General features: G+C 37.0%; 1 protein-coding gene across 1 annotated transcript; it reads right to left on the bottom strand.

The window, feature by feature from the left end:
* Positions 1 to 653: 653 nt before the first annotated feature.
* On the bottom strand, positions 654 to 21,275 carry TMCO3 (transmembrane and coiled-coil domains 3). The gene is made up of 12 exons (XM_072402079.1): positions 21,118 to 21,275; positions 16,524 to 17,036; positions 15,200 to 15,385; positions 13,628 to 13,756; positions 12,726 to 12,818; positions 10,472 to 10,658; positions 10,058 to 10,175; positions 8,256 to 8,451; positions 7,158 to 7,308; positions 6,375 to 6,454; positions 5,275 to 5,424; positions 654 to 3,219 (listed from the first exon to the last, which is right to left on the bottom strand). The coding sequence occupies exons 2-12, from the start codon at positions 16,971 to 16,973 to the stop codon at positions 3,106 to 3,108; spliced, it is 1,854 nt and encodes a 617-aa protein (XP_072258180.1). The 5' UTR covers positions 16,974 to 17,036; positions 21,118 to 21,275; the 3' UTR covers positions 654 to 3,105.
* Positions 21,276 to 21,561: the final 286 nt, after the last annotated feature.

Here is a 21,561-nt window from a genome sequence, read left to right as displayed (position 1 = left end):
GGTCCGAGACTTGTAGTACAACAAGTAAAAAGGGTGCAGAGAAATTAAAGTTACAAAGTGTGCTCCTGAAAGTCTAACCATAGAGGTAGGAGGGAAGCCATGAGAAAGCAAGTCCCCAGCATGCCCCAATAGGATCTGGTAAAGCACAGGATGTTGCAAGTGAGAAGAGTGAGCAGAATGAGTATCAAAGTTAATCCTGCAAGGGTAGAGAATGAGATCCAAGATGTTGGGACTGTATTCTATTTATAAAACATGGAATCTGACATTCCCTGGTAGGAATCAATTACTGCCATTGAAACATATGGACCTGGAAGATGTCTAATTCCCTTTTTTTTTTTATAGAGCCCGTTGTGTCTATGAACTGACAATGCTGCAGCCGTGTAGCAGTAAAAGCAACTGGGAATAAGCAAGATGAGGTCTCAGGTACTCACAGCTGGTAGGAGAAGGGGATGAGGTTAATGAAGTTTCAAGACATATATGTGCAGAGTAAAAGCAGCAATAGTAAGGAGTTTCCTTAAAATGGAAAGAGAGCACCGATCATGTCACACTCCACGGCAAAAAATATTTTTATAAAGTTATATGAAAATTAAAATCACCAGTGTACTTTCCACATAAATACATAAATGAAAAAAATGCACACAAAACCACAGTGGTAGAAACATTAAATATAGTCTTTATTTTACCCTTTTAATAAATCATTTTCATTTGGACTAGGTCAATGAAGCAATTTAGCATTTTCACCTTTAATCCCAGTTACAGCATATAAATATGAAGACACCAGATGCCAGTGTTTAACAGTAATAGACAGTACATTTATAGCAAAACAGAGGCTAAAGTCAAACCAGTAAACAAATAAATTGTGCAGCTATTATAGGAAAATATCTTCAACCTTGGTCCTTTATTTGAATTTATTTACTCCAAGCTGATTGGAGATATATTTGCGTGCTCCCACAAAATTGATCAACCCCTACATTCAAAACTGCTTCCTCCATGTTCTGCAGTAACCATAAATCAGTACTACAGCCTTTGTTTTAAGCACTTATTAGTGTTTTAAAGCTTGCCTTTAAAATGCTGGAAATGCCTATGCCACGTTTACCAGCGTTTACGCTTTGGGTGCTTTAAAACGCGGGACAACGTCCCATTGAAGTCAATAGAAGCCGCGTTTATGGGCGTTTTCCAGTTTTAATTTTTTAAACATTGCAAGCAACATTTAGGATAAAGCTCACAAACGTGCCTCAAAGAAACGTCCTGGTGTAGATTAACCCATTGGAATGCATTGTGATTTCAAACATGGGCCTTAAAAGCCTCAAGTTAAACGCTGGGGAACCAGTCCGTGTAGACTAAGCCTAAAAAAAGAGCTCATTTGTCCCACTGTTACTGGAAACAATGATATATATTGAACATATGCATTATGTTTTAGGTGACCCCACCTTGCAACCTTAGACTTCCAGAAGGAAAAATAATTGATGAATACTCAAGGCAGAACTATATTATGTAAGAAACATCCATGTTTTCTAATACCTCCCCCCCCTTAAAAAGGACTTAAAAATGCTGTGGTATAAAAATAAAACTTTTCCTAAGACTCCAGTATATCAGGTAAAACTGATGTACAGGGCTCCACAAGGAAATTTTTCCCTCACTTTTGGCTTTGTGATCGCGACAAAGAAAACCTCCCTATTAGAGTATATCCTTCATAAAAGCTAAAATAGGCTGTAATTATTGGCCACCAAAAAATAGACGAGTTTATCCCAGAGTTATACCTAAATATTTCATATACACCCCTTTAATTACAGATATATCAATTCTGTTGAATGGTAAGTGTCTTACCTGAAAGAATCTGTGTAATGTGAATTAAGTATCAGGAACAATTCAAACAGGATTATTCCTGTTAGCAACCTTCAAGGTGAATGTAAAGAATAATAAAATATATCTAAGCGAAAATGTACAACTTTTCCATCTTTTCCACCACCCCTTCACCCGTTTCCTTTTTTTACATTATTATGTAGCTTAAGTTCAGTTGGTGGTCCAAATAATCCTGAAGACCAGTGAATAGTGGCGGTCAATAGAAATATTGTTCTCTGGAAAGGTATCATTCTGTGATTCCTTTTGGTCTTCACACATTGGAATGCGCATAAGATTTTCTGAGTAGAAAAAGTTCTAACCTCTGTATTTTTACTAAAGTGCAGTTTTTCCAACTTTATAAGTCAATATTCATATGATAAAGACAAGCTTTTTTAGCATGCTAGGCTGCATCAGGAACTGATACAGAGATTTAACCTCTGAACATTTCAATAACTATTAATAATATTAGGTAAATATTAATATTTTTGCAGCAAATAAAACATCAACTTGTTTGTTGAATAAATAACAGTCAGTAATCTTGAATGGTTTGTGCAACAAGAAATCTAGGTAAAAATAAAATGCTTTCTGTAGTGTTACTAGGGTATATAGACTTTTAAGGGCACAGCAACGAAAACATTAAAAGCCAACCGTGGCAATTTTTTAAAGGCAGAGTCTGATACTTTCAAGAGTCTCCTATTAAAATTAAGCAAAATAAAAGCATTTCACCTAAACAGAGCATAAACAAATATATTACTTCCTTCATATAAACAATTTCACAGTACAGTATAATCAGCAGATTTGTACTGTATACATTGTTGCAGAAAACTTGGCGCTTGATCAGCCCCAAAAGACACTTTGCGTCAACTAATTCTAGAACTACATTAAGTCTGAGAAATGTCAAGGAGATATTCTTTACAAATACATAATTAGTAACACCCCTGAAATGCTTTTCCATTTACCTGCTCCTTTATCCAGAAAGTCTAGCATGGTAGTGCAATTAAAAATATTTCAAAGACGTTGTTTAAACGGAAATTAATAAAACAAGATTTATAATGAAAAGGCACATAGAGGAAAACATTTTCAAGGTTATCTCCAGGAAGTCACTGTACCAGTAATGTAAGCTAAACCATGAATAAATGATGATTTCCAGTAAAAAGCATAGGTGTGAATTGTGTGTATTGTTGAATGCATGGTCCTATGTGAAAAATATGGTTTATTATATACTGCAATTTTTTCCACAATAACCAATAGTCTTTGTTATGTTCAAGTACTTAGCCGTTTGTCTGGTCTTGGCACACATTTGGTGATTGCTATTCTCCAAAGAGCTGGTGCTAGGAGAAGACTTAATGTGGTCACACTCAGGATAAGAAGGTACACCTAAAATTTAAAGCACAAATTGATTTCCTAATAGAAAAAAAAAGCATCATATACAAACATAGGAAATATTTTCGGCCTTATCTTAATGGCAAAACAGAAATTGAATTAGGGAAATTAACTTTACCAATATTAAAGCCAAAAATAAGCTGGTTGGAAATGTATGATGTATGCAGGTACCCACAGACTTATGATCCTAAATCAAGCCCTTTTGTCTATGACTTTGGCTACTTTGTGTATATGAAAACCCTGTCACAAAAACCTCAATCGCTTCATATCTTTGTTAAGGTCTTTCTTTCAAAGTTATTTTTACATTTTGCAGATTTAATAAAAAGTATCTTTACTAATAAAGTCAAGTACAGTTATCCTTTACCTACTGCCCGTGGTTAAGAAATGTGAAGAATGATAATTATACTAAAGCCCAGAGCTTCTTCTATGTATACAATTCTCCTGAGCTTTGGAACTCGGAGCCAGATGATGCCCTGTCCAGTAAGATGCCACTTGTTTTTTGCAAAAGTAATTTATTCTTTAAAGTGCTACCTGGTAACCATGCTTTATTTAGGAATCCCATTGTTATGAGAATGACAATGCTCCGTCTAGTCACCCGGTCACATGTATTTTTAGTGGATATGCAGCCATGGCAATGCTCATTGTGAAGGCATGTTTCGCTGTTGTCATGGTCAAAAGTTGGCCCTAAGCAATGGCATACATTACTACAAGAATGTAGACTGAAAGTGGCTGCGAAGAAGCAAGCAAAACTAAGATGCAAACATAACGTATTGAAGAAGATCTGTATTCTTTTTTTTAAAAAAAGAAGGTCAATATATAATATAAAACACAGCAGACACTAAATGGTGGTAAGATGTTTAGCACACTAATAATTTAAAAGAGGTATTAGCCCTATATTATTTTAAACTTCCAAGCAGGCAAGTTCTACAACAAAACAAAAATAACCAGCTTGTTTACAATCTTCTTTATATTGTGCATCGGGCTGTGCATGTGCCAGGAAGGAATGAACTCCAATACATGTGAGTTATGTAATTTCAGACAGGTGAGTTTATTTAAAAAAAGATGAGATTTTTTTTTTAAGTTTTTAAGAATGAATGACTTCCACAGTCTTCTGTTAGCCCCACGCATGAGGGCTGTCAATCAGAAGAATTGTTTCAAACCTTTACACTACCCATTCTTTGCACCCTTACATTGCAGTAAGTTGTAGTTCTTCCCTTCAATATTACATATTTGAAAATGTGTTGACCAAATCCTGACAATGTGGTAACAGGGAAAGTTGTTTGAGAAAAACAGCATGCAAGACAGGTGTGGTTTCTGGGTGGGAAAAACTGCTGCTATAGATGGCCCAAGGTGCTATGCAATCACACCTGCAGCAATAGAATCCAATTAGAATTATAATGCTAACAGCTTACACCCAGATACAATGAGTTTTTCACAAGTAGTGTGGGGGTCAGCAGTAGCCAAATGATTTCACACCATCAAGCAGATTGAAAAAAAAAGTGACAGGATTTACAGATTCTATTTGCATACTGTGAATCGGTGCTGATATCAGACACTTAGAGATGTCCCTCCGTACCCTCCAGCTTCCTGACAGGTTTAATAAAACATGAACGAGCACCTTCACAAAATATAAGGCACTTTGACACACCCACATACCCACATGGTTTTTCTACCCACAACTTTAGAAGAGGATACAAAACCAAAGATGTGTCATGTGGTGCCAATTGTTGCAAAGGGTACACAGTTTTCAACGTGATGTTACCACGTGCAAGTATCCTAAGTCAGCCAATTAACCCAGAAAACAGAGAGGGGAATCTTTTCAGATGATGATAAATGCACAAAAGTGTATATACAACTCACACTGCAATTGCAAATGGAAGACCACAGCCTATTAATATACCTTTCCCAATATTTTAACACTGGCTAAACCCTGCAATCCTAGCCCTTATTACCAGTGCAATGCAAACAAATGTTGTTTTATCAGTTAAAGGCAAATATCAATTTCAATTCTTGTTTTATTACATGCAATATATATCTACAGGAACTCACCTCACGAGAAATAATCCCGGACCTGCGGGCTCTGCTGCCTAAAACAAAGGAAAATTCACTGACTTGGGCCAGGCCAGAAGATACTATCCACTTGATATACTGGCTGCTTTTTGGCAGGATCAAAGACAGGACTAGAACAGCTAAAACAAACTGTTGAGACACAAACACAAGTAATACATTAAATTTAAACAGTATCTGATTGTATAATATAAGTAATCAGCTGCACATTTTTGCTGTCCAAATGAACAACCTATTAGAGGGATATTTTGCTCCAGTCCAAATATAACTAACCTCCCTATAAAGGGACCATTTACTATATTGTTCTTTAGCTATGCAATCTTTCTAAGAATCTGTAATGATAATCACACTTAGAGCAGACTGGCAGCAGTTAAAAAAATCATTTGACTACATTTTTGACCACAGGAAGACACAGAAATGAAACAAACGTTTCACTGCACACAAAAAATCACAAGTTTTTCAACAGTCACCACAATTAGGAGTAACATGAACAGTCTTCCTATTGTCAATTTAATTCCATATTTAGGTGGAATCTAGGTTCCATAAACCTAGTCCTGCTTTTAAACAGTTAATTTCATCCCAAAGTGCTTTATGAGTCTCTAGGATCTATTTAGAATTGTTTTTCCCCAAGAATAATAACAATGTTAAATGTATACGTGGTCATATTGAATGCAGCAAGAAAATTGTATGAATCAAAGGATAAAAGTTGATTTACACATCTTTCAACTCATTGTAGTGTGCAAAAATGTTTCAAAATGTTTAATGATTCTATGCAGAAGAATTACAATAAAATTGAAATTCTGTGGTACTTGAAGGGTACAATGTTCCCTACTTTTTTTTTTTAGGCATATGTACTGTGATCATCCACAATATTATAGAAAACACATTTCTAGTGCAGTCCTATACGGTGTGTTGTCAAATGATATATTGCATTCTGAAAAATGACCACTTTTCTTGGTGTAGTATTCAAATATGTAAATCAGTACATACAAGTGCAATAATGAAAAACAAAGATAATGTACTTCATGCACATCATATACATTACTATGCTTAGCTCCCGTAGTGGAAATAAATCGTCCTACCTTCATTAGAACCAATGTCAATGTTAGGGACAACAAAATCGTCAACTCATAAATTACAAATGTTGGAAATACATGAAGCCCTGTAAGAAAAAATAAAGAAATAAATATTTTACCAATAGAAACTGATTAAACTGTAATGAAATATTTAGAAACATTAGAAATATATTTTCTTCAAATGAAAAAAAACAATCCACATCAACTAACAATTTGATTTGATTGACGTTCGTTTTGACTGGTAAACTTTTGAGTAGCATGCAAATTTAATAGCTGGTAATAAATTCATATACACACATACATAATACATCAGGAGAAGGACGCTTACATTACTGCCAGCTAAGCTACCTATGCATGGCAGATATGAATGTAAAATTGTAAAGATCTGGGTCAGAAGAGGAGGTGAAACAGTGTAATTGTGGTTTAAAAAAAAAAAACAGTGTGAACCTAACTTTAACAAAGTGCTAGTAAGACTGAACTACAGCTACTAAAACTTAAACCCTAACGTGGAGACGTGTTTTAATGAAAAGTTATTAGTTATAAAGTTTTCATGAAAGCTAGTGCAAGTACATGAATGTTGACATGGACAGGGAAGTTAAGACTGGGAAAGGAGAAAGCTGCATAGGGGCCAGTCAGATATGCTGAACTACGCATTAGCAAACAAAAAAACATGGTGACTGAGAAGAGAGCGGTGTGAAAAGAGATGTTTAGTGATACGCATAAACACAATTATCTCTGTAATGTAGGGCACAATTGCAATAAATAATTTTTCAGCATGGCTGCAGTTACCTATAGATGCAAAGAAAATGATAGCCAGGAAGTCCCGGATAGGTTCAATGGATGACATAACTTCCTCGGTGACCATGTGTCCTTGGGAAGAGATGAGAGCTCCAGCAAGAAAGCATCCCAGTTCCATGGATACATCCAGTAGTTCTGTAATCTGTCAGGGAAATACTAAGTTTAGATGACAGCACTATTTGGCCCTGGATGCATACATTTTAAAAATATTACAATGTTAGCTTTGTGAATTTTCTGTTATAAAGAAAATGACAACTGTGGGTTAAGATATTTCTGTAAATAAAAAAAAGAGGGCATAGTTAAATACAATTTCAAATATCAATATTAGATATACACAGTATGCAAATAGAACTGCTGCTTTTATATAAAATTAGAAACAAAATATATTGGGGTGTTCAGACCTTCTCAAAAATGTGGATGTTAAACACTCTTGGAGGGCTACTCTGCACAGCTAGACTTCCAGAATCGTTTTAAGGCAATTAAATGTGTGTCTGCAAAAGCCGGTACAGGCAATTTATACATGTTAGTTCTTTCTTTTTAAATGTCTGCAAAAGCGGTGTCTTTTTCCACTCAGCAAACAATTCCCTGGCTCAAAAAATGCCTCCAAATACCCAATAAACCTAATACAGCAATATATTGAAAGCCAAATTATAACCAACTGAAAGATTTCCGCACAGCTTTATGAGCATGTAATCTATGTGAAGGGACGTTATTCTACATTAGCGAGTGCTGTAGGATATAGAAATGTAACCATGCACAGTAATGTATTCATTGGCAGCGGGATAAGTGTAAAGCCCTGATTTCTTTTCTCTCTAGTACATGTATGGATGTCACCGTATGGAGAGCTGTAAAAAGGAATTTCCAGCATACATAAACTGTAAAATATGCAGACATTCATTCCTGTTCTACAAAGACCACACTGTGCTGCCTGACAATGGAAATTCAAAAAATGTCTATATATATATATATATATATATATATTCTGAAATTACACTTTTCCTAAGGCTTTTAGAAATATATTCACATAGCATTTACTAAATACAAAGCTTAGGTGACAAATAAAATCCAAACAAGAAGGGAAACAATTACCGTGAGCATTAGAAAAATGAAAGCAGATATTCCCATGACTAGTATTTCCTTATTTCCTTTACTTTCTGTATGGAGCCTTCGGTAATACGGTCCAATGAGATATGTCTTTATAATAAGACATACAAGAAAGACCGCAAGCAAGGAAAAAATGATTTGTCCAATCAGTGCCAGTATTCGGAAGGCCTCCAGGAGTACACTAGGGACACATTAACAAATACAAAATCTAAATAACAGACTCAATATATCATAGGAGGTGTTAAACAGGCATGAAGGAATAATTTCATATGTAATAGTAATGTGATTTACAAAACAAACAAAAGGCAGATTTAATGCCATTCAGGGTCAATCAAAGGCATCCTTCTGGGAATAAGCCCTGTACTTCTATGTTACCATAACCCAAAAGGCAAGCTTTACCCTAGCTGCATTGCAGGTCCATACCTCAAATTCTATCACACTTCTAGGGCAAAAGGTATTTTACAATTTATCCCTGTTCATTTGCCTAAGGGAAATCTGCCTCTTTGTCTGAAATCTTTGCCTAAATGAAAAATGTAGACGGTGGTTGCTGACCCTATTCTAAAATCTAATCTGTATTCACCTTCTGTATACATGGGTTATCAATAAATTGTATTTGCCCTAGTTAAAACCAGTACTTATAGAAATAGAGAGGTAGAGGTTGCTAACAACCTTCTAAATAAACTAGTTTTCTTGCCGTTGCTGATCCTGAACAACTATGTAGATCAGGAAAGAATACAGAACTCCTAATTTTGCAACTTGTTCATGGTCAGAGACATAAAGTATGGAAACCTTTGAGTCAAACAGATAGGCAGGAAACTGAAAATAAATAAAAATAAAAATTTTTCCACTTTCTTGTGCATTTTTGGGCACGACGACCCTGTCCTTTGGAGTACATTCCTATGGAACGCAGTGCAAGCAAAATATTGTAAGCAGACACTTCAGTCCTTTGCAAAACTGTCTTTTTAAGAATTCAGCTGCTGTGCATGCCACAGTAATCTTTCTGGAAAGAAAGGTATGTCATCCCCACCTAGGAGCTGCAGGCAGACATGGGAGTAAAGTAAATAGAATTCTATTTTTTTTCTTTTTTTAGGTGAATTCTTCCATCTGCTAAGATAAGGAGAGTTAGGGAGGAAGCCCAGAAACTGTAACCGGCCTTTATTTTAGTGGAGGATCTGCCCTAATGTGCATGTGCTAAGGTAATTAATTAAACTGTCTCAATTACCAAAGTATATCAAGAATATACACCAAAGTGAAAACCGATTCTTCTGCATTAAAAGCCTACCTGCTGGAAATGTTTCAATTTAGACTTTTGTTGAACTTTGAGTTCAGTATATGCCTTTATGTCAGCTTTAACAGCAAACAGAATCAATATCTTACCACCTCTAACCCTTCCTTCACTAAAGTTAGGACCCTTTTTTTTTTTTAGTGTGGACCATTAACAAAATGTTTTTAATGCTTATTATTGTACTGAGTCTCAACATCACTTAAAAAAAAAAAAAGAACCATTTTCATTGAGTAACAAATAGCATTTCCCTGTGTTACAAAAAGGTATACTAAGGTGCTCTTAATTATTTCAGCAAAAACCTACAATCAAATCTTCTTTTTCATTTTTTTTGACAGTTGTCAACGGATCTGTTGCTATGGGTAAATAGGAAAACACAAAGACCTGATTTATCACCATCTTGCAAAGGAAAAAATGTCATAAAGGAAAACATATACCCACTAAACTTAACAAATAAGCACAAGAAGCAAACTAATAAATCTTGAAAGTGTTTTGTAACAATCACCTGGAGTAAGTGTTCCCGCCTGCTTGAATAAGAGTTGGCATTGCAGCTATGAACAAGCTAAGCTGGACATCCTGCATTACAAGCATGCCAAGTAGTACACTACTATAGTCAATGTCACCTGCGCAGAAACAAAAATGATTTAAGGTTTAAAACATTTAAAAAAAAAAAACAAGAAAACAAAAAACAACCTTGCTCTTGCCTACAGAAACTGTAGATAAAATAAATAGCAGACTTTGCTGAATCACCACAACGGTCTCTTTAAACCCCTTTCTACCCCCAGCTGGATCCTAAAAAAATCCTGGGCAAGATTAGAACTTCTGAAAGCCACAAAAGGGCTAATCCATAAAGGGTCCCGGATAGAGAAATGCAATTTTCTTGTAGACATAAATGGCAATAGGAAATGTGTCTTCTTACCATCTTTATCTCCACGAGAACCGCCTGCAAGAAACCTGGATACCAAGGGTGTGCTTGACAGAGACAAACAAGTGGATATGAAAACACTTTGAGTAGGCCTGATTTGCAGGAAGTGGCCCCAAAGCAAGCCAAATGCAATCATCAGAACAGTCATGAAGCATGGCCCTTGCACTGCGATTTTCCATACCTGTAGGACCACAAACAGACTTTCAGTCTCATTTCTACAAAACAGCAATGGTAAACATACAATCTGTGGGTATATGCAAAATTAAAGTACATTTTTCCAGGTTTCTTCATTACAATCAGTACTTACAAGCATAAAAAAGTAAGTCAAAACAATAGTCATCCCTTCCCTGAAGTTTTTCTGTATATTTATGCAGTCAGTAAACACACACTGATATAAAGATAAAGCTCAATACATTTTCAGATAATATTATGTTCCTTTTTAGAATCTATACAAAGGTGCAGCCCTTTGATGTGAAACTCTTTTTGACTACCCATGATAGATCCATGTCCTGAAATGAAAAACTTTACAGATTTTGGTTTGTAATTTAGTGACCAGGGTTTTTTTAAGCACAGACACAAGACCAAGATTAGCAGCATTGATGTGGGGATTACCTTGAAAGTAACAATGTGACATATTTTTTGTCACATGAATAAAGGTAGCAACATTAAAAGACTTTGGGTGGTTTATTAAAGCTCCCCACGACTGGAGAGTATATATCAGTGAACCTGGGTGATCCAAAAAACTGGAATGGATCAGGTCCAGGATTGAAAACATTTTCGAACAAGCAAATAATAATAAATTAATTCCAGGTTTGCTGGGTCACCCAGGTTCACTGATGAAATGTATCCTCTCCAGCCTTAGAGAGCTTTAATAAATCAGGCCCTACACCTTAGAAGACAGCATTGGCAGCTACCACATTTGCATCCTCATGGGTTCCTTTAAATAAATGAGTTCAACCCAGAAATTTTTTTATTTGTATTGTGACCCAACTCTTGGTGGTGCACCCGGCTAAAAGGGGCTGCGGGAGAACACTGTAAATGTTTTTTTTACAGTAAATCAACTTACTTTAGCAAGTCCCTGCAAGTAAATTAAGAAATTTGCATGCTTATTTGCAGTGTTTTTTTTTTTATTCACTTGCAATATTCCTTTAAACTTGCAAGAAATTGTATGTAGCTAACTACCTTGTACATGCTCCTACCTAGTAATAGATCAAGGAAATGGCACTCTGTGCTGGCAAGACCCTCCACTGCTCCCATCACTTGTGTGTTACTGAAAAGCAGAGATTACAGATGAATGCATGTGGTGCAGACAAGCACATAGGGAGAATTGTAGAGTGCATCATGTGTTACCAGAGAGCACCATGGAAAGTGCAGAGAAGCAAATATGTGACATTTTAGAGTGCTGAAGTGTGTATGGGAGTGCACTTTGATGTACAAAATAGGATATGTGGTGCACAGTAAGTTACAGGAAAGTACATGGGAAACATTAAAAGTATCACAAAGTATTTAAAGAAATCGATAGCTTTCTCAACTTCATTGACATTGTTCTATATTCTGCCTTTTTAAAGGGTTCTAAAAAAAATATTTTGATCTGATGCTAAACTAAAATATCAGACAGTCATTGCCTAGTTCAGGTCTGTGTACTACAGGACACTTCTGCTCAATGTCATGAAGATGAAGAAAAGTACTTCCTGTTCTAGCACGACAAAGCTGCTCCCTTGTAGTTATAGTATAGTGAGTAGGTGTGACGGCATGTGTGTTACTGGAATTATACAAATAAAAAAAAAAACCCTGAAAGAAAAAAAATTTGCAGCCACCATGTCTAAGGACTGCTAACCTGAAGCATAATCTCTTTTTTTTAGGTTCATACATTTTATTTGCTGTTGTAGGCCGAGACAACCAAGAAAGAGAGATATATACACTTATCCAAGTAAAAGTAGCCATGTAGGTAGCCTAAGTTTGTTCCTGCAATTTTTTGCTTGACACTAGCTAGCTTCAGTATATAAATATAGCTTACAATTTTTTTACTCAACCCCAGGGAGAAAGATATATAGAAATGACCCTTCGGAAATGTTACTAAAGCATGCAAGACTTGTCTCAATCACAACATTATGCCTACCAGGCAAATACTTTCATAAGTTATTCTAAACTTTTTTTGTGCATGTTATAGCAGTATGGTAAATCTTTTCGAGTTGTAGATTGCTAGATAATAACATAAACGCAATGGAATTAAACAGATGACACAAACCTTCCTTAGTCTTTCTGGCGAAAACTCCAAACCAACAAGAAAAAGAGTGTAAAAGACGCCAAACTCTCCAAGAGTTTCCACTTGGACAATAGACTGGAAAGAGAAAGTGAAAACAAATTGTTTTTAGTTGTCACACTTTTCTTCCCATTTGGCCACTACAAATATACAAATGAAAATATATCTCACAAATCCATTATATTTTTTGGAGGTAAAGAATAATATGGTCAGAAAGTAGTTAAAATAAGTCAGAACAGGACTATACAGTTATTGCCTATGTTTTTTTTTTTTTTTTAGTACACACACCACTTTATTAGTACCCCTTGCTTATACAGGATTGCCCCCCATCCCCAAATGTCCTGTTTGAGGACATTTGAAGAAGTGGGGGGAATCAAGTGAATGTTGTTTTCAACAATTGGAGCCTGTTGAAGGTGCCTAAACTTGGAGAATGTGTGCAAGTCTGTGGGAGACCTGGTGTATTATCACATTTCTGTGTCTGAGTTTAATGTTCTACTTTGTTGAATGATTGATTTGCAGGAGGATAAAAATGAAAGGGAAAACTCACATGAGAAACATAAAAAGATGCTATAAAGGAGAATACATGGTAGAAAAAGGAGGAGAAAGTGTAGAAACAAGTGTAGATATAAGCATGAAAGTTTAGCACAAAAGTGGGTGGATGCACATGGAAGGAGAACATAAATGTCACAGAGGTAAGGAGAGTATGTAGAGATGGAAGAGAAATAGAATAATCAGACAAGATGTAGAAGAACATCATTGGAAAACCTAGATCGAGGCACTAAATTCCATTAATACACTCCCGTAATTTAACATACTAAAAAGCTCAAGTAACCTTAAGTAAACTGTTTTGTAAAAAAGAGATGATAATGAGAGATAATCCTTATTACCTTTATACTATTCAATCCCGATGGTCCCAAAAGAACTCCACACATGATATAACCAAACATAGTTGGTAGACCTATCGTTGTGCACAGCCATCCACAAGGAAGAGATAACATTACTATGGTCACAATATCCTACAAAACAATATTTATGTATTAGAAACAGTGAAAGTCATGTAAATGTTACAAAAAACCTTTATAGAATAGCAATTGTAATAATTCATTCATATAGCACAAGGGGAATCCATCCATTTTGATACAATTTAGGTATATGTAGATGGAAAAAAATGATAAAGTTTTTTTAAGTTCTTGGAAGATAGCGAAAGGTTAAAACTCCTATCAATGTATTTTTGGCTGCTTTCTGCGAGAGCAACCACTTGAGGCAGTTCATGCATAGGTGTGCTCATCAAAAAAATTTCTTTCACCGGTAACTTGACACCGGTTATGACAACAGGAAAATGTTTTCTAATCACCTTATGTCTCGGTGGTAATGGTGACTAGAACAAAGAGGGAGTTACAAGGACCAGACAAACATTCAAACTTTACATTGGTTTTACACCTCCTATCCTTTACTCCTTTAAGGTCATCTACACACACAAGAGTGATATTAAACATCAGTATGGCTCTATTCAAACTAGCCCAATATACAGGACACACTGGCTGACTTTGGCAAAAGTCTACCATATTCTCCATTATGTCCGATAGGTCATAAAAAAGAAATATTTTGTTATTCACCCTTATAACAGAGTTTAAAAATGAATAAATAATGAAGACCAAAATTATGTTTGGGTCCTAGTGGAATGAAATTCCTTCTGGTTTACTTTGTCTCTTGGGTAATCCAAAGCCAATATTTTCTAGCAGCATTTAGGCTACGTACACACGTGCAATGACTCAGGGCCGATACTAGATGTGAACCTGGCATGTGTACAGCACTCGTCCATCGTCCTAGCGGATGCACGGAAAATGGACAGCGAACTAATGTAATGGAAGTAAAGGGGAGAGAGTACAGCAGGGTGCCGCTCTGTCGTTCTCCCCCCTCCCCTCTACATAGAGCAGAACGATGCTGTATGTACAGCACTTGTTCATGCATCGTGCAGTTGTTTGTCATTGCAAAAGGATCATGAAAGATCCTTTCCAACGACAATTATTGCACGTGTGTTTGTAGCCTTAGTGTCTCTGCCCCTCCAACAAGCCATGGCTGTGATTTTACTCCACTGCAGCTGGCTTTATCAGGTTTATTACACCCATATTAAGGGAGAAGCACCAAACCATCACAACATCATAAAAAAAGTACTTTTTTCTAATGTGTGGGACAGCTGGGTGACACTTTTTTTGTTGTGGAGAAACTTGAGAAGCCAGCAAATATATTAATTTAGACTTTTAATAATGGGAACATGTCAATAGAAAGCAGCCAATTTCTTGCATCTTTAATTCCAAGTTTGAAGTGCCAGCTTCTACCAGTTCTATACCTAAAACAGTTTTTATTATTTCAGTATTTTTAACTATATTATGGAAGAAAATAATAACCAGCTTTAGTACAAGAAGCATAACCACAATTAGAAATTTAGGAAGCATTACCTTGATAAAGTGATGGTCAGCACGGGGTATGGTAGAATCTCTGGGCTTTGTCAGTATGTACTGGTTATTTTGAGAGTCAATAAGCATACTTAGTCCCAAGTCATCCTCTGCTTGGTGCTGCGATGTATTTCTTTTCACTTCATCTTCTTCTACTCGCAAGACTGCTTCAACATTCACACCACGTACCTATTACAAGAGTTCAAGTACAAGTTCAAAAAGGGAATAATTTGCTTTTTGAACACAAACATAGAAATATATAAATATTTTGATGAAGTGTTACTGAAATTCAGTCAGTCATTGACAGAGATACCCAGCGCCACATTACCAGGTTCATTAGAACACTAAAATAATGAGTGCTGCATTTATAGATTTTTTCATCTCCAAGCAGCAATTTCTACAGGTTAATATTGTCAGTATAGATGTGTATTTCACTCATTAGTGTATTGTTTTACTCAATTCACATATCTGTCATTTACTGGGCATAAATCAGGCTTGTCTAGCTATCAGCAGTGTAATACAATAAAACACAGTAAAAAGATGTTTTGCTTCTTCCAGGCTTACAAGCTATTCACTGCTGGTTAAAATTGTGTATCTACCACACCTTTAAACCATATACCGAAATGTCAATATAAAAAGAGGTAACATTCTTGGCTGGGATGATAAAAAAAAAAAAAATGTTTGTGGACTTTTGGAATGAGTTTTGATAAAATATTTTTTATTAGGTGCTTAAAACCAAAATTTACCCTTTCAATTTATTTTGATGACTCTGGAGAATCCTAGGAACACTGTACCAGACTGTAAACCTAGATTTTTTTTCCAAAATGCCATTTAAGAAAAGGAATATTGGTTTATACTTGGGTCACACCAGTGATGGCGCTGTGTCGTTATATAAATGGTGTAACAAACGCTAACTGTCACAGACATGAGTATGTTACACGTTTTAAATTGTGACACAGCCCCATCTACTGGAGGTCAACAATAATGCGCAAAGGATCAATAGGAAAGTAAACCATAATAACCCACTCAAAAGTACAAAATGGCTTAAATTGGAGCATATACAGTACATATGTACAATCTGAAGCTAAAAAAGGGATGCGTAACAATGCCTAAGACTTTTGATTTTTAATAGTAATGTAGTAACAAATAATGTAACTGGTTAAAAGATGCTATTACTTTTACAGGCGAAATCAATTACCAATGCAACAGTTTACAGAATGCCCCTTTCTGTCCCAGCAGGACAAAGTAGGTCCATACTAATGGTTATGATGTGATGTGATGTTGCGCCTAAAACTGTTTTTTACATACATGTTCCAGTGCCAGGTCAACCATTACAAACCTTGATGGCAGCTTCTCTTAAAGCTTCCAGCCTCTGCCTGCTGCTTTCTTTCATATTCACAACATCTTTATAATCTCCTTGCAAAGCTCTACGTAGCCCATGCACTGCTTGAAACACTGAGTTCTCACTTTCATTTAACTCTTTTTGGAAGATTTCAAATGTGTGCACTTGAAACAGCTTCTCTTCAGGAGACAATCCAGGATCTTTTTCCACAGCTTTAATAGCATTTTTCAGTTTATTAAGAACCACAGTCTTCTGGTGTAGTAGCCCAGACAGTTTCCGGCAGTTATTGAGCAGCCATTCCTTTTTTTGGCTGGCTGTGGCTCCCTTGCCTCGATGTAGCTTGATAGCATGTTTAGCTACCCCTTCATGCTCTGCTGCATGGATTGTGTGGTAACACAGCTGCAGAGGTAAAACCAACAGGATGTAAATCTTCATGGCTTCCTTCTGCAATTGGCCGATCTCCAGATCACCTTATCATTTGGCACATGGCTTAAATGTCTAGAAGAGAAGACAGTGAAATTAATATAAACTTATAAAAGGCAAACTGACATATAAAATTATTTTAAAATTGAGGATAGGAAAAATTGATCCCAGTCTCATGGATCATATCATTTAATGTTTTTCTTTGTGGAACAAGTTAGATTAAAACTTTCATGTGCAGGTTTAGGAGATTATTTGCTATAGGGATTTTAATGTGCAGCGCTGTGTAATATGTTGGCGCTATAAAAATCCTGTTTAATATTAATAATAATAATAAGGAAACGCAGAAAATTGACAATTCAATATGTTTAATAAATAAAAAATTATGATTTGCTGGCAGAATTGTAAATAATTATAAGAAAGAGATGTCTAAGCATAGATAAACATGGTATTGAATCATCAGGTAATATAACTCTCAGGCTTACCTATTAAAGAGTTACAGTCACATCCTGAAAAAGCATTTACACCATTTCTATAAAACTCTGGGAGCTAAAAGATTAAGGGGTGGGGGTTCCAGATGAGATTGGCTTCAGTGAAGGAATAAAAGTAAAGGCTGATCTAAGAATCCCAGCTATAAGTTCAACTGTATCACAATGAAAAACCCTTTACAGAAGTTATTCATGCTGTCAATTTTTCATTATTGCCCATGTCCCCCATTGGGGAGATTCACCCCTCCATTAGCACCAATGAAAAATGTTTAAATATTTGTAATCATATGTTCTATGGTTAGGTTATAATTTAGGTCTAACAGTTATAACTGGTTCACTTTTAATGTAACTCTGCATGCTAGAATATTAGGAATGGCCATTATGAAAACAACCAAGCATAACCAAACTCTGCCTTTGTGTTGAATCAAAACCTGAACAGCGATTTAAGGGGGGTCTAGCAGAATAACAGCTGGCTGGGTTGGTCTGCCACACAAGACACACAGACACACTTTTCACATTGGATTTAAACAGGACACATATGAATTATGAGTAAACATTGACGTACACAGTTGTCGTTTTAGTCCAATTTATTATTTTTATTATTATTACACACTATTTATATAGCGCCATCATATTACGCAGCGCTGTACAAAGTCCATAATCATGTCACTAACTGTCCCACAAAGGAGCTCACATACTAATGTCCCTACCATAGTCATATGTCATTAATATAGTCTAAGGTCAATTTAGGGGGAAGACTATTAACCTAACTGCATGTTTTTGGGATGTGGGAGGAAACCCATGCAGACACGGGAAGAACCTGCAAACTCCATGCAGATAGTGTCCTGGCTGGGATTCGAACCTAGGACCTAGCGCTGCAAAGGCCGGAGTGCTAACCCCTGAGCCACCATGCTGCCAATGTAAAAAATATGAGTGAATTTTAAGTTAAGTTAAATGAATCTTGGAAGAAAATATTCATAAACAGACTTCCTATATATTCACATTTGTGACTGGTTCTCTTTAGATGTAACCATTGTTTCTAGTAGTATGTAACGCTCATGTGCCCTCTCACATGATCACAAACAACTGTTAAGGAAACATAGTAAGTTTTGAAAGATAAAGATTTAAAAAAATTATCTGATTTTCTTTTCCAAACCACAGGATAAGGGCACGAGCACATGATCGAGGGCTTACATTGTGTCAAATGACTTAAAGTAACCCAAGTGCTGGACCCCTGACTCCTATCCCACGCTTTGAATATCAGTGAGTACATTGCAGGTTTACCTAGGTCTAGGAGAACATTTACATTTATGCTTTGCATTTACAGCTTATTATACTTTGTCTGAGAATGTTCTAGGTCCTGTGAAAAACTCTGTACAGACAGAAAGATTTCAGAAGATTGTTGCTGGAAATTATTTTGCCGATTGATTTACATTATAGAGAGAGGACAGGGGAGGACAAGTGAGCGGCAACCTGCTGTCCGCTCCTTTATAGGAACAAACAGCAGTGCTTTCTGCTTGGCCACTCATCAATCTGCCAAGCAGGGTGACCGCTGCATACACGTAAGATTTTTATCATTTATACACAACTATCTCAGCTTTAGAACTGAGATATAACTTGAAATCTGGAAATAACAGTTCTCCAGCTTCCAAGGGTGCAGAACAATATTGGAGATCAAAGTCTTAAAGTTAAGTGAAAAGTTTGTAGCTACTGTTCTATGTGCTTGATTCTGTAACTTACAAGCTGGGAGACAAATTGTTAATCAGAGGTCAGGATGACCGAAGATTAAACACCAGACCTTAGAGCATTGGTCACCAACCGGTGATCAGCAAGAAAAATTACCTGGTCGGTGCGCCCCCATCTCCTATAACAGAATCAGACCTGCTTGCTAAACATCCTGGGGGGACAGTAGCACAGGGCTGTGGACACAACAAAAGTTGTGTCCATACACAGGGTCAGGAGAAGGACCCCGCTGATCATGTCCCCTATTTGCTATTTAATGTACAGCACTGCGTAATATGTTGGCGCTTTATAAATACTGTTTAATAATAATAAACATAGCTAAGTAATTATTTTTCAAAGACGATTGCTTTGAGAACAATACATTTCTATCCAAACTAAAAAAATAGAGAAGGGGGTCTGTAAGTCTGGTCATATGACTATCCTCTGCTCCAATAAGAGTGGTCTCTGCAGCATTTTACAGGAAACATTCTCTGGGATGCCCTAAGCTGCACATCACAATTAGCATTTTATGAAGGAAATATAAATTATTAGAATGTGGATGGCGATATATGCTTTTATATATCATTGTTCTCCTTAAAGTGGAACTAAACTGAAAACAAAAAATTACACTTACCTTTAATTCTGCAGGTCCCTCGATGGCACTGGTCCTTTCCGCAATCAGGTCTCGCATTGTCCTGGAATTCCTATTCATCCCAGCGGTGCAGTGGGTGCCGCCACTTTTATTTTTCATTTCCCTCTTCTTGGCATGTCACCTGATCTCGCACTGCGCAGGTATGAGATTGGGTGATGTAGACGCTGTAAAGAAAGACGATCTCACTGCGCATGCATGAGATCAGCATCTCTTTCCCTTAAAGTATACCTAAACTCACAATTTTCATTTTACGTAAAAGGGTAGACAACCCTTTTATGCAAGTTAAAAATTCTGTTTAAGTGCAACACCCAAAAAAAGGGAACACCCCCCCCCCCCCAATTCTGAATGAATGGGAGTGCAGATAACTACGTTATGCATTGCGGGAAGCTCTTGTGTCCTTGACTATCTCAGGCACACGCAGAAGGAGCCCTTTTGTCAAAAGAGAAAAATAATGCCAATCTCACGCATGTGCAGTGAGATCGGCAAGTTTTTTTCCCATCTACGTCCTCCGATCTCATGCCTTTGTCAGGTGAGATAGGAAGAAGGACCAAGAAGAAGGGTGTCAGCGGCCTGAAGACTGATGCCAGGACCTCTGGACCGATCGAATGCTCTGTGGGATTGAAGGTAAATGGATTATTTTTTATTTTAGTTGAGGTTTGAGTTTACTTGCTCCTTAATAGAAAAAATGCCCCTTCTGCGAATGTCCGAGATTAGGGCATGTGCAGAAAGAGCACCCAGACCATGACGTAGGTATTCCGGGAGGATCTACGCTCCCATTCAGTCTTGATCATTGTGGCGATCAAGACTGAAAGGAGAGGTGCTGCACTTTTTTTGGTAATGAATAAATAAATACCATTTTTCCTTTACATATAAAGGTTGTCTACCCCTTCATGTAAAGTGAAAATGTTGAGTTTAGGTACACTTTAAATGTACATGAAGTTAGAGGAGATTCCCTCCAGTTTGGATTCTCTCCAATCACTTCCTCTCATCACAGACAGTCATCTTGCAGCTTGGCATGGAAGATCTGCACCTACTTTACAAGCTGTCAGGAGATTGTTGTGATGAGAGCACACATGACTTCCTCTCCATCCAGGGCCAGACCTGGGATTGTACACTACATCCTCATCATACACCTTCTGGAGGAATATTGGATAAAAGGTGTGAATGTTATGGTGCTGTGTGGATGAGAATGGCTTGAGTTGTAATGAAATCCTGATAGCACTTCCTGGGTGGGTGTGTACAGGGGAGGAACATGACACCAGCGCTAACACTCAGCATAGAGCCCATTCACACTCACCCCGCAGCAGCTCCCTCATTCAGCCGTGCTGGCCCCTCTCATCACCGCCCCGCCATGTCTTCCTGCCAGCCAGGTACAGCCGCTGCCAGCGTCACCAGGCGGCACTACACCGCGAGCCAGCGGCACTACCACAACATACATACCAAGACGTCATCACTTCACGCCGCGCGCGGTATTCTGGGAACTGTAGTGTTCTGATGACGTAATCCCCCAGGCTGTGGGACGTAGAATGACGCGTAATGCCGACGGGGCGTTCCTATAGCTTGTACACAATACAACCATAACTATGAATTATCGTGTGCTGTGAAGGGGAATGTTATCGGGTATTATTATTATCATTTTGAGACATACACAGACGAGTCTAGATAAAGGAAAAATAACATGTTACGTGTGTCGTCAACCACGCTAGTTGGTTGCTAAGGGGCGTGGTTTATCCTATTGTAA

This window comes from Pyxicephalus adspersus, chromosome 1 (assembly GCF_032062135.1).
Source record: "Pyxicephalus adspersus chromosome 1, UCB_Pads_2.0, whole genome shotgun sequence".
Classification (NCBI taxonomy): Eukaryota; Metazoa; Chordata; class Amphibia; order Anura; family Pyxicephalidae; genus Pyxicephalus; species Pyxicephalus adspersus.
Note: the sequence above shows the minus strand (reverse complement) of the source record. Positions and strands in the feature narration are given on the sequence as shown.